The 16,442-nt window shown below is 41.8% G+C and overlaps 3 protein-coding genes across 3 annotated transcripts; 2 read left to right on the forward strand and 1 right to left on the reverse strand.

The window, feature by feature from the left end:
• Positions 1 to 884: 884 nt before the first annotated feature.
• On the forward strand, positions 885 to 3,676 carry LOC310807855 (agmatinase, mitochondrial-like). Its single transcript, XM_083674474.1, has 7 exons — positions 885 to 1,295; positions 1,819 to 2,021; positions 2,329 to 2,377; positions 2,482 to 2,677; positions 2,875 to 3,054; positions 3,353 to 3,437; positions 3,540 to 3,676. Exons 1-7 carry the CDS (start codon positions 967 to 969, stop codon positions 3,611 to 3,613), a joined length of 1,116 nt encoding a protein of 371 aa, XP_083530600.1. The 5' UTR covers positions 885 to 966; the 3' UTR covers positions 3,614 to 3,676.
• A 1,640-nt stretch (positions 3,677 to 5,316) lies between these two features.
• On the reverse strand, positions 5,317 to 10,508 carry dnajc16 (DnaJ (Hsp40) homolog, subfamily C, member 16). The gene is made up of 15 exons (XM_083674473.1): positions 10,415 to 10,508; positions 9,861 to 10,042; positions 9,681 to 9,747; positions 9,135 to 9,459; positions 8,809 to 8,993; positions 8,531 to 8,635; positions 8,264 to 8,422; positions 7,808 to 7,938; positions 7,370 to 7,553; positions 6,972 to 7,154; positions 6,732 to 6,808; positions 6,462 to 6,542; positions 6,285 to 6,368; positions 5,976 to 6,146; positions 5,317 to 5,779 (listed from the first exon to the last, which is right to left on the reverse strand). The coding sequence occupies exons 2-15, from the start codon at positions 10,034 to 10,036 to the stop codon at positions 5,329 to 5,331; spliced, it is 2,379 nt and encodes a 792-aa protein (XP_083530599.1). The 5' UTR covers positions 10,037 to 10,042; positions 10,415 to 10,508; the 3' UTR covers positions 5,317 to 5,328.
• A 328-nt stretch (positions 10,509 to 10,836) lies between these two features.
• casp9 (caspase 9, apoptosis-related cysteine peptidase) lies at positions 10,837 to 14,622 on the forward strand. Its single transcript, XM_083676083.1, has 11 exons — positions 10,837 to 10,868; positions 11,164 to 11,321; positions 11,667 to 11,871; positions 11,992 to 12,066; positions 12,153 to 12,211; positions 12,498 to 12,674; positions 12,807 to 12,896; positions 13,017 to 13,164; positions 13,303 to 13,494; positions 13,691 to 13,800; positions 14,108 to 14,622. The coding sequence occupies exons 2-11, from the start codon at positions 11,190 to 11,192 to the stop codon at positions 14,216 to 14,218; spliced, it is 1,299 nt and encodes a 432-aa protein (XP_083532209.1). The 5' UTR covers positions 10,837 to 10,868; positions 11,164 to 11,189; the 3' UTR covers positions 14,219 to 14,622.
• Positions 14,623 to 16,442: the final 1,820 nt, after the last annotated feature.

The raw sequence follows: 16,442 nt of genomic DNA on the forward strand, positions 1-16,442 counted from the left end.
GACATTTACATTACATTTACATTCATGGCATTTAGCAGACGCCTTTATCCAAAGCGAATTACAACAAATACATTTGTTTAAGTAACTGAATCATCTATCCATCAGTCATCATAAGATAAAGTAATCAATGCTCGGACCAGGGGCCACAGGCAGTCACAATGCTAGAAGTGGGGTAGTGGGGGTGAAGAGGTCTTTAGGAGGGAACTGGCGAAAGATCAGTGCTTGCAAGGTATTACACTGGGTTCATCTTCAGTCCACACATTATTCTCCCAGGCTAGTTGACAAAGGTCTTGATGACCTCATTAACGGCCTTGAGTACACACACACACACACACACACACACACACACACACACACACACACACACACACACACACACACACACACACACACAATGGTAACACAGCCCCAAATTAATTCCAAAGAGACATGGTGTGTCTGGGGCTCATTACACAGACACGTGTGCCCTCTTCAGTCCAAATTTGAACTGTTGGGCCATAGTAAAATTCCATTAACACTTTCTATGACCCAGCTTATGGTTGGAACTCACTTGATTAACATTCTAGAAGTGGTACTGAGTAGATTGGTACTAAATCTAGTTTAGGCTTGGAAAATACAGTGTGTATAGTCCATTATATGTGCCGTATGCAGCCCAAATAGGGCACTTTGAACTGTTGGGCCACAGTAAACACTTTGTATGACACTGCTCATGGTTGATTAGATTCTAAACAAGTTTAAGGTGGGCGCTTTTATTTTGAAGAATGTACATACACCCGAGGTGGGTGGGCGGAGTTCTACGACTGTTCACGGACGTCAAATCATGTGGATGTAGTGAAAGTTAGCGTAACGTCCTGCCAATTACATCCATGTACTGAAGAGATCTATCAAACGAGTTATCAACCGTTATAAAAAATTCGAGTCGAGTATACACTTTCTCTCGTTTGATATCGATATAACATAGTGAACATGCAGCCTCTTATGAAAAACTTCAATCCAGGTCGGAAAGGGGGAACGTTACTTCAATACATTAGACATGCAGAGATCTTTTCTGCACCGTCAGGGCAAACTACAGCACCGTGCAGCAAGTTATTTGACAGGCAAACTCTGTGTATTACTTCCAATAGAAAGTACTCAGGCAAGCGATACAATGTTCCCCCGAGCGCCGAATTTGTAGCGAGGGTCTCTGGAATTGCTACAATGGGGAAATTACCTTATCAAGAGACAGCAGATGGACTTGATGCAGCTTTTGTTGGCGTTCCGATCGATACTGGAACTTCCAACCGACCTGGTACAAGGTATTTCTATACTGCCTCAAAGCACTGTACTGTAAGCCTTGCGTATTAACCTTACAAGCATAGGCAACATGCAATAGGCTACAGCAAGGCAAGGCAAGGCGAGTTTATTTATACAGCACATTTCATACACAGAGGCAATTCAGAGTGCTTTACATAAAATAGATAAAAAGGAAAGAGCATAAAAAAGCAACAGCGCATGTATACTAGGAGCACACACCTCTTATGCTGTAGGCTAGGCCTCCATGTTGTAAAAATATAGAAATTTACAGCCAGGATTCAGTTAAACAATGTCTATTGTCAGATGGCAATTACAAATTGCTTGAACAGTTTATTGCACTGTATTACACTGTTTTTTCACTGCTTACAATGATGACATGACACTGTTATGGTATTACATATCCATAACACACTGACTGGTCAAATATCTGCCCAGGAACTTTCACATTCAATAATCACATCCGGCATGATCTTGTTCTCTGCAAACTGATGATTATTTTAAGTATGAGGCAATGATTCTCCACAGATTTGGCCCCCGCCAGATCAGAGCAGAGTCTGCCCTGTTGAGGGCTTACAACAGTGGCACCAGAGCAGCCCCCTATGAGTCTCTGATGGTGGCAGATATTGGGGATGTCAACGTGAACGTATATGACCTGAAGGACACCTGCAGACGGATCCGGGAGGCCTACCGCACAATCCTGGCCACAGGCTGTATCCCTCTGACCATGGGTTAGATTGAGCAACACTTTGTTTATTCCACAGTTGTGTGAAGAGTTGGGTTTATGTCTTTCAATTATTCATTTCCAAGGTCACCAACCACTATATCAGTGCCATTATTATGTGGGAAAATTATTCTAGAAATGTACTCATATGAAATATGCTATGACCACATACTTTGGGGCAAAACAGTCCACATACAAGTCCAGACCTACCAGTTCAGCTTGTCTCCAAAAGTGACGTGTCTCCAGGTACAATATGTTAACATTCTGCAGTTTGATGACATATGTATTTTCACATCATATTCTGGTCTTTGCAGGTGGTGACCACACAATAGCATACCCCATTCTCCAAGCAGTTGCTGAGAAGTAAGCACATAGTATCCAATACCAGAAGAACAATTTGATATAACATGTCAATGCTTTATACAGGCTACTCATGAAGCATGTCATGTCTGTGTCCTATTCATCAGACACGGCCCTGTAGGTCTGATCCATGTGGATGCTCATGCTGACACCAGTGATGTGGTCCTGGGGGAGAAGATCGGCCATGGGACCCCCTTCAGACGCTGCGTGGAGGAGGGACTGCTGGACTGCAAGAGGGTGGTCCAGATTGGTCTGCGTGGCACAGGCTACTCCCCAGATGCCTACGAGTGGAGCCGGGCACAGGTACTGTGCTGTCCACTGGAGGAGGAGTGGTGAATTAAGCTTGTTTGATGAGTAACCTTGCCTGAGACATGAATACCTGTGTTAGCTACCATAGCTAATGCCTAGGCTTGAACTGAGAATAGAATATATATATATATATATTTTTTTAAACTAATTAGAAAAATGAACAATTACGTCTGGGTGTGTTTGGTCTCTAGGGCTTCCGTGTTGTTCAAGCGGAGGAGTGCTGGTTCAAGTCCCTCTCTCCTCTCATGGCCGAGGTCAGGAGGCAGATGGGTGCAGGTCCAGTCTACCTCAGCTTTGATATTGATGCTTTAGACCCAGCCTTTGCCCCTGGCACAGGCACACCAGAGATAGCAGGGCTCACATCCATACAGGTAATCTCTCCTACAGGTAAACTTTGACTTGACCTGGTTCGTCATTTCTATGGATTAGGATGGAAAGGTCCATCACTGGCTGGGGAAGCGCTGGAAAACTGCATTAACTTGCAAACACTGTTTTCTTCTCTTCACCTCTTATTATTTAATTTGTTTTCCTGTTATCATTCAGATATTGGATGGAGGCTGCAGCTGACAGTGTAGTCTTCATGTATGTTATGCTTGAAAGTGTAGCCTTCATGTTTTGTGTGTGTATGTGTGTGTGTGTGTGTGTGTGTGTGTGTGTGATTGTATCCAGGGAGTGGAAATCATCCGGGGCTGTCGTGGTCTAAACCTCGTGGGATGTGATCTGGTCGAGGTGTCTCCGCCTTATGACACCACAGGTACTTACTTGAAACAACAGTGTTGGTGACACATTGTACACACTTGTTTTAAGGAAAACATCAATTGTATCTTTTCTGTCTTTTATCCTTTCTTTTCCACAGGCAATACAGCACTGACTGGTGCCAACCTGCTCTTTGAAATGATGTGTGTCCTTCCAAAGACAAAATACTACTAACTATTTGGATATGTTTTTGCATATGAATTGAAGGGATAGCACTTTTGGAGGAGAATAAGATCCCCTGAACTGATTCAGTATACTTAGGCAAAGGCAAAAGCAATCAACAGTTAAAAAAATCAGTATGACCATATCATTTTCTTCAAATTGGCTGTATAAGCAAAGGGGAAATACAAACACATAACACTACAGATCAGATTACCAACATAAAGCATTTATTACGCACAGCAAGAGGATATGCACAGTCCTACTGAGACATCTGCAAATAGCACACTACTGTTCTCTTCTGTCTATGTTGTAACAATGTTATTAGTACAGTTTTGTACAGCAAAATCCTCTATATCTTATAATGAATACAAAAACATGTTTGTAATAGTTTGTTTCATGTGATTGATATGATATGACCACATGGTCATGATAAATCCATGTAAAAAAAACATTAACTCGAATAAGTTTTGATATATTACAGTACATATTGTTAAATACAAATAATATATATGTACTGTATGGACAACAAAGCAGATTATGTACAATATTTACATGTCTAATTCTTAACAAAATTGTTTTGATGACGAGATCAGAGTTTTATGTTTAGAAACTGATACATGATCAATACATAAATAAATAACAGTTTTGACTCTTGATTGTGCCCTTATCTTTTCCAAAATCAAATTTTATTGTACATAAAATAACTGAAACCAATTGGAAAATATTTACAAATGGAAGTATGAAATGGGGCCTGTTCTTCCAACATATAAAGGCATCATTGCTACATGAAGCTACTGGCTAAATGAGGTTCGTCATACACTGGAAAACCAACTACAACAACAAAACAGGCCTGTAATTGCTCATGTAACTACTAAAACAAAGTAAACTAGTCTCCATATTGTTTGTTTTTGCAATAATATGTCGACATGAACAAGGAAGAACACAATTCTAGAAGCCGAGGGAAGGCATTGCACTTACAGTATATTGCACAGGCATTAAAGTGTTTTGAATGAGATCCAAATGGGTGGGGTTAAAAAGGTATAGAAAACAGGTCTAGAGACATGCATCTCTATTCACAGTATTAATCAGTCACCATAAAGATAGTGAATACAGTATCAGAAGAAGATCCGATGGATTAGATACAGTATGTGAAAGGATGGTTGTAAAGGCAGAAGTCCACTGGTGAACACAGTGATTCAGTTTGCTTATCTCAAGCATGTAACAGCAGCAATTATTCAAAATAAATGGATAGGCATGCAGAGAAAGCAATCTAGAAGGGAATATGATCTGAGGATTGGTCAAAAGATCCCTTGACTTTGCTTTAACGTCTGTCTGTAACTAATACCTATCTCAGTGCAGAAAAAGGTAGCTCTAACTCCAGAAGAACATGAGGCAAACAGCTTTGTGGGCAGATGAAAAAAGTCATTGTCCACTCCACAATAGCAACATTGCTATTGCTATCTTCAAAAAATGTCCCAGTGCATGCACTCAAACATACAACCCCCAAATAAGCTCAAACATGAGGACACCTTGGCATCTAGAACACATAACCTTTAGTACCTGTCCATTGATCGCTTAATCCTGATTTGGGATATGCGTATGTAAATCAAATTTTCGAGCAAATCTATTGACATGCTTCATATAATATACACGAATATCGAAAGTCAGAATGTCAATTTACGGGCCTTAATTTCAGTGTTTAGCAACAGAAGTCCTTTTTTTATTCTCTATTTGTTGGCGGTGATCTTGTCTAGCCCAGGCCAGGCAGGGATATAGTAGCGAGGCAGGGTTCCCTCCATGAGCCGCTCCATCCACAGCCCCAGCCGGTCCAGTTTGTGGTGGATCTGCAAGGTAGAGGTGGAGCGGGAGCGGGGCACAGACCTGCGTGGTAGGTGGTCTTCACGGGAGCCAGACCTAGACCTTCCCCCTGTGGCGCCCCCTTCCTCCTCGGAGGACTTACTGTCCAGGTCTTCCCCGGTGTAGACGGGCTTGAAGAGGCAGAGGTACTTTTTGTGGCCGTTGAGCGCTAGCACGTAGCCCGTGTAGTCCATCTTGCGGTGGCCTCCGTCGTCATCGTCCGTGTCTATCTGCATGGCGTCCTGGGCGAACTCCAGCAGCGTTTCCATCCACTCGCTGTGCTTGTCCACATTCAGGAAGGAGAAGTGCAGAGTCAGGCTCCTAGGGGGCAAAAAGACAAGGATAGGATACGCTTTCATGAACATGATACGATTGATTCTGTCCACCCTACAAAAAGGCTGCTACAGGAAGTTTGTCATGTCCCTCACTTCTGAATATGTGTCTCATACATCTCAGTAGGCAACAAAGCCTGCATTATACCATTTACAGTATGTGCATAGCAGCTCGAGCAACCCACCCTGTGAAAGAATAGACCTCTTTGGCAAACTTGCTGAGGAGGATGTTCTTGGAAGCATCAGTGAGGACCAGCACCACGTTGATGTGGCCTGGCCTCAGTTTCACCAGGTTACTGGTGTAGGTGATGTCTGTCAGCTCTGTCACCTCCACAAAGTTCTTTTTGGGTGGTCTACTGTAAACCACAAAGATTACCATCAAATAACATTCACTGAAAACCCAATCTGTAAAAGATATCTCTAGTTAAAGCTAACCAAAACCATTGCACAGTCACTAAGGACATTTCTACTTGAATTAGAAATGTAAATTTGACCTTGACGTGCTCCCGGGGGATCCAGTTTCTCCCTTTGTTGTGTCTTTCGTCTTTGGTTTTGATTGCTTATCTTCACTTGAGTCACTGAAATCACACAAGTCAGAATACTGAAACTGTTTCACCCCTACATAATTCACAAGTGTATAAGAATGACTAAGATCTCATATCGTACTTTACCTGAAGGCTTGGATGACCACAGTACCGAACAAGATGAACAAGGCAGAAAATATCAGAGACAGGAGGGGCATCATATCACGCCTGCAAAAAAACAGGTTCCAGAGATTCAGTGACACACTTAGGTAATACTTCTCTTGATTATACCATTCAACCAATCAGATGAGGGACTGCCATTATATTGAGTAGCTAGCTAAATTCCCTGTGGCCACATCTTCCTATGTTGTTCTACCCTCAAAAGGTCTACTTGGAATGAAACAAATGAATACTTACCAATTATTATGAAGAATATCATCAATGACTTCAGAGAGGTAATCATAAGCCGTGTAAATCCATCGTATAAGAAACATCTGGAATTAAAATAGAAACAAATACATGAACTGCAGGAAGGTGGCATAGAATTCTCGCATCTGTACATAAATATCTAATCACTACAACATCATTACAGTGTCTCTGCAGAAAGGCTAAGGTACGCCAGCCCTCCTCTTTTACATAAGGAAGAATTCAACTCACAGCAGCGAACTCGTTGTTGAGCTCAGGCAGCATGGCGTCGTAACTGAGGATGGAGGGGTCCTTCTGCAGACGCTCCAACTCCTCCACTAGTCTCTGTTTATCCTCATCAGTACCATTCCAACCTCCCACCATGGGCAAATACAGGGCCTTCCCTGCTGCATTACGCCTCTCCAGGATTACCACCTGTGTACACACACACACACACACACACACACACACACATTAATTCCTGAGAGACATGGTGTGTCTGGGGCTAATTACACACTCATGACTCGTGAAAGGTATGACAGAAGCTCTCCAAATCTCAACTGCATATCTCTTCAGATGCAAGGAGAGCATATTTGCATAAATAATATTTCATATGGCACTTCAGCTCTACTGTACAGGCTTTAACGAACTTGTGGTGGTGTACTGTCCTTCTCCTTGTTCTTCAGTAGGATATCACACAGCGGTTGCTGCAGCCTTTGGTAGATGTAGGCAAACCTCACGACCTCCTTTGTGTTGGTGGAGGCAAATGTGAGGAAGGCCTGGTTTCCTATGGCGAAGAACTCCTCCTCACCCGTGATCAGAAGAACGCAGTACCTGAGAGCACCGATTTTTTTTAGAACATCACAGAGAATCACACTGCAGCTTGAACGCATGAAAATAGGTCTAAAAGGATTGCAGTGCCTCATGCCACATTAAATGTGTATACAGCCCAATTATGGCATAACTTATGCCGATTATCTTTTAAAGTAGTCTCATTGCTGTTGAGAAATGATTGGCTACATGGGGAATACAGCCTGGCACGTACATTAGCACAGAGAGAGTAAAGTAATGCATCATCAGCTTCTTACTTCCTTCGTCGGTGGAACTGTTTGACAGGACAAAGCTCATCAAAGAGCTTCTGGTTGACCAGTCGAGGGACAAGGAGAAACTTGTTGTTGGATATAAACTCATCAATAATGTGTTTCTTCATTCCTTTAGCCTGAAGAGAACGACAACAAGACAATATCAATTCAACAATATTACTACAGTATATCTATAATCCAAAACAAATTATTTGTTGTTGTTGAAAATAAATGTAGCGTATATTAAAAGAAGTGTGATGCCACTGATATTGTACATACACAGAAAAAGCATCTCTGAATACATCAATAACATGAAGGTGCTGTAAAACAGATGTCTGCCTCAGATACCATTGTATACCAAGTGTTCACATACCAAGTGTTCACATACCAGTTAATTATTCAACCAAGTGGCGGAAAAGAAAGAGGATCCACAGTACTAATCAAGGGGTTGCCTGTCTCTACCTGTATAATGTCAGCTGGCTTGTCCATGCTCTCCTTGAACACCAGCATGGTGGGGGCATAAGTGTTTATATTGAACTGCTTCAACAGATTTGCCGTCTCTGAGAGGCCCTGGTCCACATATCCAAATTGCACGTAATCCTTATAGGTGAATGCAGTCAGCTAGAGAGGATGAGAGGGAAAACAACAAAGAATGAAGTGTCAGTAAGGCTCAGTAGTAACTCTCACTGGTTGTTGAAATTGATGCCAGACAGACTAGATATGTCCTACCTTGTACAACAGAGGGACTACAGGCACTTGGTCAAAAAGAAGCACATGGGGCTTGTTGAGTTCGTGCCAACTGTTCAAGAATTGGAGATCATTCCTGTCTGTGACCTGGAACATAAGTTGATGTTAGCAAAACCACAATCACTCAGATGCTGGTCTAACTCTCTCTTTCACTTATGGCGCGATGCACTAAACATAAAGATGTATTTTAGTTTTGAGTCCTAAGTCCACCTGTTTTGCAGTGTTTTAACAATTACCTTCACTAATAACAATATGTTTACCTTCTCAACCAGTCTCTGAGGGAGAAGGTCCTCTACGAACTGCCTCAAGTGTTCCTTGACCACGGCGTAGTGGAAGAACGTCACTTTGCCATTGATGACCCCAAGTATGGACGGTGTGCGGTGTGCTCCAAGGTGATTGGCCAGACGTCTCTCATAGCCAACATCCACCACGCCAATCCCAACACCTGCCAAGAAAACACATACACGTTTTGTACAAAAAAGCTATAAGATTCAGTCCAAAATGAATGTGTAATTTGTATTCCTATCATGTGGAAGGTTAAGTCAGTTAAACAATTGTTCTTTGTATGGATTTCAGCACTTCATACCCAAGGCCTCCAGCTCCTGCACAGCCTCCTTCCAGACGGGCTCAATGTGGATGCAGCTGAAGCACCAGTCAGAGGTGATCTTTATCAGGTACGGTCGCTTGTAGCTGTCAGGCACCACGTCGTTGACGTACTGGTTGAAGTGCAGTGCGTACTTGCTGTCAGCAAAGTCTCTGCTCCCCTTGTTGTTGAAGGGAAAGTGGAAGAAGGACTCGTCGAAGTAGAAGTGGTCATTGCGGTGACCGTAGTGACTGTGGCCATACGGCTGCGTGTCGTCCGTTTGACCGTACCGATCATAGTTTGACCTCTTCTCCTCATTGGAAAGGATCTAATGAGTATGGACAGAAAGACAATGGATACAGTAACTTGAAATAACTTTCATACCCTCTTGGACACTGATGTCCTATCATCCTAGTTGAGTACCTTTTTTCCCCTTTCTATTGGGTAACACCTTATTCTATGTATACATTAACCACAGTGTGATGCATTTCCCTCTGAGTTGTGTATTTATTTACTCTGATAAAGTTGCAGAATATTGTAAACGCTAACCTCATACGATTTGGTTATCTTGATGAACATGTCCTCAGCCTCTGGGTTTTTGTTTTTGTCTGGATGCCTTACAGAAATAAAGAAGAAGTGTATAAATGGACCATCTCAAACACCTGGATCAAAAAGGAGCTGTTGGGTATGTTTCTGTTCATTTATGTTGACAGAAATGCACATGCTTACCATTCTTTAGCAAGGCGCTTGTACACTTTCTTGATTTCAGCTTGGCTTGCACTTTTGGTCACTCCTAGGACTCTGTATGGATCGACTACCTCAGAAGCTGCCTCCACTGAGCCAGCCAGCAGCACACAGAGAACCACCACACCAGGCAGTGTCAGAGACATACTTGGTCTTGACATATTTCACTGTAAGAAAGGCAAAAACAGGGCTAAAGACGTCGGATGCTTAGTAAACCTTTATTTCTGTCTTCACTGGCGGAATAAGGCCCTGCAACACTTGAATTAACCGTCTAACAGACTTGGAACAATTATTGACATCTGTCTATTATTCATCTACTCATCTACAAACTAGCTAGAATAGTGCACCCTTGCCGAGCCATGCTTGAAGACGATGATGATCATTGTAGTGGTAGGGACGTTAGCCAAACAGCTCAGTAATAGCTGGCAATCTCAAAGTACATTTATCTGCCCCAACAAATGTCGACAAACCATTCAAAGCTGTCCAAGCAATATAGCTAGACAGCTAGCAACATTAATGCACAGCAAGCGCGCACGCACCTCAAGAAAATGGTGTTGAATCAGCCAGTTCTATGCCACATCTCGGTGCATCCTCCAAATGATTACTGTGAGTGCTGATGTGTGCAGAAGGAACATTGAAAGTGATGATTTGCAGACTGCAGCATCCCCTAGATTGGCTTTGTAAATGTTTTACACAACCTGCTAGTACTGCATCCAGTCAATTGACGTCAAGAATTCTGGGAGTTTGAGTATTATTCCTCTACGAAGCCAAAACACGACACGGGTATACTTGTTTTATAATTCCAGATGCGCCGGCTGAGCGTGTTTCCCTTTGGCAAAGTGCGAACCTTGTTTACACGGTGCGCCGTGAAAACTAAACCGAATGCGCATTGTGATTTTCAGATTGTAGTTTCCACCAACCAATCACATCGGGGAGTGATGTAAACAAGGAAGTTGGAAGTGAAACTAACACACAAAAGAGGAAGCACATATGGTAAACATACATTTTCAACTCTATCACCATATCATATACTCCATTTCTTTCTATACGTCAATCGAATTCGGCCACAACATTTTCTGGCGTATGTTTGAAACGCTAGCCAGTAGATATCTATTTGAAGTTATGTTAGCTGTTAACTGCTCTAGCTACCTGTACTATTGTTGAGGGCACAAGTGCACATAATTAGTTAACGCGATACGTTCTCAATTGTCATATTGGATTGGTGACTAACTTTTTTTCTGCTCAAGTAGTTTTTTTTTCCTGATCTTGCTCTTCCTTGCTCCTACAGAATCTTTGCTGATCATCTGTTTCATAATGGAGGGAACACATAAAAAGATTCTCCAACAGAATAGGACCAATCTCGTGAGAGACTTGGACCCATCAGATATTTATGATGGACTTCTGTCAAAAGGGATCTTTTCCCAAGACATGGTTGATGAGATAAAGGTAAGGAGTAATGATAGGCATCTACAGTGCATTCGGAAAGCATTCAGACCGCCTCACTTTTTCCACATTTTGTCTTGTTAGAGCCTTATTTTTTAATAAATTAGCAAATATTTCTCAACCTGTTTTTGCTTTGTCATTATGGGGTATTGTGTGTAGATTGATGAGGAAAAAAATTAATTGAATCCATTTTAGAATAAGGCTGTAACATAACAAAATGTGGAAAAAGTGAAGAGGTCTGAATACTTTCCGAATGCACTTGAACAGCTTTCTTTCAGTGGGCCCACTGATATATCATGCATTGTTTGTCAAGTTCTCACAAGTTCACACCTTGTTCCTCTATTTCAGAGCTCGGGGACCAGAAGAGAGCAAGCCAGGCAGTTGGTTAGGGACCTGGAGACACGAGGAAGTCTGGCATTCCCATCTTTCCTTGAGTGCCTTCGTGAGACTGAGCAGCATAGTTTGGCAGAGCTCCTACAAAGCGGAGGACCACCAAGCCAGCCTCTCCCTCTGCCAGTCCATGTTCGCCCAGTCGTTAGGCCTTTGCCAGTCCGTGAGTAGGCTATGTGGTAGTGGTACCATTACTGTAAATGTGGTGAAAATGGCTCCGCTCTAAATTAATCTATTCTCGTTCATTGTCATCTATGCTGTTGATTTTGCTCTATTTCGACAGGCTCCCCTATGGATACTATCGACAAGCATGCAAGAGTCCCTATCTATCCAACTCAATTTACCACTCCAAGCCCCTGTAAGTGATAGCATTAAATGTCTGTTTGGATTGTTTGACATGTCTCTGAATATTCATGTAATACTATAGTAATGCATTTGTTACAGCCCCTGAAAAGGAGTATGGAAAACCCAGGGCAGGGAGAACAAGGCGTGATAGTATTCAGGTAATGTATCTAGCCTTTCTGGCTGTTCATTATTCTGCCTCTTAAATGCCACCAGGAGAAACACATAGAACTAATGTGTCAGTTCCTCAATGTGGTGCAACCTACACCAAAATAGTTCTTGTATTTCAGTTCTGTTCAGTTTACTCTCACATGATTTATTATATCTCCAGAAAATAAATATGAACATGTTGCTTTTGACTAGTTAGAATGACATCAAATGACATATTACATCCAGTATAAAGTATTATATACAGTATTGTGGACTCAATTAATGGTTTTCTCTCAGGAATACAAGATGGATGCCAGGCCATGTGGACACTGCCTGATCATAAACAATGTAGAGTTTGAACCCCAGTCTGAGCTGAGTAATCGCACCGGGTCCAACATTGACTCTGACAAATTGGAGAACAGATTCAAGTCCCTCAACTTTATTGTTGTTGTCAAGAGAAACCTGAAATATAAGGTTAGGATGCCTTCCCCCTGCTGCTACCCTCCTGATTTGCCTCTCAGTTCATCTTATACTGCATGATATCTCTTCATGTATAACTTTAATACTGGCCAGTAGATCTAATGCTTTCATTACTCACTATTTCAGCAAATAAGGCAGGAGCTATCAGCTTTATCCAAGAAGGACCATTCACAATATGACTGCTGCGTGGTGATCATGCTATCCCATGGGACTGAAGTAAGACATATTTATCTTTTTTACCTAAGCCCATGGTGTTTTTAAATCAGCATTTGTTTTATGTTGTTAATTGCACAGGAAATACGTGCTATTAATCAATCTCAATTAATGTTTTTTAAGGTTAGTCACAATCGCTTTCCTGGTGCAGTGCATGGTGTGGATGGACCCTCTGTCCCAGTTCAGATCATTACCAACTACCTAAATGGCCAGAACTGCCCGTCTCTACAGGGCAAACCCAAGCTCTTTTTCATCCAGGCCTGTGGGGGAGGTAACTAACTTGATGTAACCGGCAAAACAATGCATTGACAATGTAATGCAATACCTGGTGGAAAATCACACTGTACTTGACCATGGATAACAGGGAAGGAAATAGAAGTGTGTTGTGTGCTTCTTTGTGTGGTGGCAGGTGAGAGAGACATGGGCTTCGAGGTGTCTCCTGACGAGGTGAGGCCGTCCGTTGGTGGGGCAGATGACCAGGCAGATGCCATGCCCATGTCATCCAGCAGTGACTCTCTGAGCATGTCCTCCGATGAGCCAGACGCCAGGGCCACACTGCCCACACCCAGTGACATTCTGGTGTCCTACTCAACCTTTCCAGGTGTGTGTGTGTGTGTGTGTGTGTGTGTGTGTGTGTGTGTGTGTGTGTGTGTGTGTGTGTGTGTGTGTGTGTGTGTGTGTGTGTGTGTGTGTGTGTGTGTGTGTGTGTGTGTGTGTGTGTGTGTGTGTGTGTGTGTATCAAACACAGAGTGACAGTAGTATGTCTTTCTAATGGCTGTTCTTTGTGACTTGCACAGGCTATGTCTCTTGGAGAGATACCCAGGCTGGCTCCTGGTATGTCGAGACACTGGATCAGATCTTAGAGGAGAATGCTGCCGATGATGACCTTGTCACCATGTTAATGATGGTGAGTTTTCCTCATGGCACATGTTTGATATGTACCTTTTGTTTGGGGTTGTTAATTGCTGTGAATAATAGGGCATGGTAAATGACTGTAAAAAAAAAAAAAATATTTTATGGGTAGCTGTCACTTTTGGATGTAAAACTTTCCTATTGTTTCCTTGCTCCTGAACATGCAGTAGCTACATATTCACACCAGACAAGATCCAAGACTGTTGGATCATGATTCTTGGTTATTTACTGATACGACACACCTCACATGCATCACACTCACTCATATACAGCATTATATCATTGTTTGTGTTTTTGCTCAGGTCAACAATGAAGTCTCCCAGAACTCTGCCAAAGGCCTCTACAAACAGATGCCTGGTTCCTTTAACTTTCTCCGCAAACTTCTCAAATTTCAAGTCCTGCCCCAGACATGACAGTGCAGCACTGAGTTTCACTCTGAGGGTATGTCTGTCTCTATTTGTGTCCCATTTTATTTTCCTCAGTTCATGTTTCTCTTAGTGGAAAGCTATATGAATGTTATCAAATAATTGTTGGTTATTGAACCAAGATTGTATTGAAGCCATCTCTTTTATTGTCTGATTTCATAAAACCTTTTTTATTTTTTTATTTTTTTAATGGTTGGTTTGCCTTGCTCTGTGAAAAGTCTTTCTGAACTGATTTTGTCCTTACTGTCGGACAGAAAATGTAAAAAGTAAAAGCTTCGAATGTTGTCTAGAATATGTTCTATTCATATAAGTCAAATGTTTCTGCCTGACTATCAATGTGAATTGTAGATTTTTTATAATTCTGTTTACACTGAAAAAAAGATTTGAATAAAAACATGTAAATCTTGTTACAATTGTATCTGTGTTTTTGCATCAGGGTTGCCTGTAAGTCATCTTGGCTTTCAAAATTGCAGCACTCAGGATTTGGGGTTTGAGTCATACATTAATATGAATTGGCACACAGGGAGGTTACTAGAAGAGCAACTGCATTCTATCATCCACATCTATGTCCACTCCTCAACCAGTACAGGATGTGTATCCCATTCCTGGGTAGTGGAACCCGCTGAGATGATCTGAAATGTTTCATATTCTTTGGCTGATCTTTCACTCAATGTCAGGACTATTCATCCACAGATGTGCAGTCCAATTCCAGCTGGCTTGTAAGTTGTGCTTCTTTAATTTGAATGAGATACCTAGAGCTGACTTGATATGCCTGTAGCCTCAGACTGCATAGTCATCTGACATTTTCACCCTTGTTGCACATGTATACCCAGTGACTAGATCAATCAATAAATCAAGCTTTATTTGAAAAGCACATCTCATACATAAATGATAAAGCTTACTAAGGAAGGCATTTACATCAGCACCTTATTACCATAGTATCCATTGGCTTTGAAGACGTCATATTGTAGAAGTTACAGTAAAGGTGTAAGGGTTCTTGTCCAATAGATGGGGTTTGTGAGTCAAGTGTGGAGGATTCACAGCCTGTTCCTCTAGTGCATAGTTAAGTTTAAAAGTTTAAGTTTTACTTAAAAAAGTTCTTCTGGTGCTAGAAACCTTTGTTTCATGAACCTTTGTGAGTCTGATGATAGGATTGCTTTTGAGAGTCTGTTCTGCTCAACCTTTAAAGAACAGCTTTGATATTATATCAAAGGAACTTTTTGATGACAGTAAGCTAGGATAGAGTCACTCCTCATAAAATTATACCCTTAGAGGCCAGTCACACAAAGAATGCCTTTCGTGGTTCTTGTATCCAGGAGAGACAAGACAAGAGCCGGCCCTGGAGCCGATCACAGAGACTGAATAGACCAGATTCACCAGGATGGAGGATCAGCAGAGCAAGCCAACTGGTGCAGCTGCCTCAGACAGTTTGGTTTAACATCAAAGTGGAAGCCAATATTGTCATCTGGTTGTCAAAATCAAGATGAGGTTCTAGTGTTCTTAGATATTTTTTAGGAACATATGAATGTACTGTTGTAGTTATTGAAGAGATCAAACAAAACAAAACAAAAAAAGAAGCTCATACACTTGCTTTACATTCTAAAAATGCACATGTGGTTACTGTGCTGTGTATGTGTATGTTCGTTTTAGTTTTATTTACCCCCATTGTGTAACAGCTCCAGTGGAGATGCCACGGATAAAGTCTTAATTGACAGCAGCTGCTCTCTGAACTCTGAGAGGGAGGCGTGCTGTGCACCAATTATGGATTTGGATTAACACAAACACACTGTACTGTATATCCACTGACAATTCTGTCTGGTAATGTTCTGGGGATGGAGTATTGGGTTGAAAACAGCTTCTTGAACTGAAAGATAGTAGGGCAAGTTGTACAAGACCTTTTTCGTTTTGGTTTCCTTAAGGTCAATCAAAATTGCCTGCTAGTCTTATGTTATGAGTTTCATGATGCTTATATTATTATGCTTTTGGGTTCCAGTAATTAATTACACATGAAATGTAAGTTGGTGGGGAAACAACAAGTAGTCATGATTTAACATCTAAATATAACATTTTCAATGTCAACAGAGGGCGCCAATGCCCAGATATCATTCACCAGATACCCAGATTTTATTCACCAATGCATTGGCATAATGCATCAAAGAGGCTTAGGTGACCAACGACAGGTACATCACAAACCCACATTTTCTCCCCAGAT

The sequence above is a fragment of the Argentina silus genome (genome assembly GCF_951799395.1).
Source record: "Argentina silus genome assembly, chromosome: 8".
NCBI lineage: Eukaryota > Metazoa > Chordata > Actinopteri > Argentiniformes > Argentinidae > Argentina > Argentina silus.

Excerpts from the sequence above, each read along its gene's own strand:
- dnajc16 (XM_083674473.1), bottom strand. The coding sequence starts at position 10,036 with ATGTCAAGACCAAGTATGTCTCTGACACTGCCTGGTGTGGTGGTTCTC. Across the intron at positions 9,748-9,860 it reads AAGCGCCTTGCTAAAGAATG|GCATCCAGACAAAAACAAAA; the intron begins GTAAGCATGTGC and ends TATTTCTGTAAG. Across the intron at positions 7,155-7,369 it reads AGGACAGTACACCACCACAA|GTGGTAATCCTGGAGAGGCG; the intron begins GTTCGTTAAAGC and ends GTGTGTACACAG.
- casp9 (XM_083676083.1), top strand. The coding sequence starts at position 11,190 with ATGGAGGGAACACATAAAAAGATTCTCCAACAGAATAGGACCAATCTC. Across the intron at positions 12,212-12,497 it reads CAAGGCGTGATAGTATTCAG|GAATACAAGATGGATGCCAG; the intron begins GTAATGTATCTA and ends GTTTTCTCTCAG. Across the intron at positions 13,801-14,107 it reads TTGTCACCATGTTAATGATG|GTCAACAATGAAGTCTCCCA; the intron begins GTGAGTTTTCCT and ends GTTTTTGCTCAG.
- LOC310807855 (XM_083674474.1), top strand. The coding sequence starts at position 967 with ATGCAGCCTCTTATGAAAAACTTCAATCCAGGTCGGAAAGGGGGAACG. Across the intron at positions 1,296-1,818 it reads TCCAACCGACCTGGTACAAG|ATTTGGCCCCCGCCAGATCA; the intron begins GTATTTCTATAC and ends GATTCTCCACAG. Across the intron at positions 2,022-2,328 it reads CTGTATCCCTCTGACCATGG|GTGGTGACCACACAATAGCA; the intron begins GTTAGATTGAGC and ends TGGTCTTTGCAG.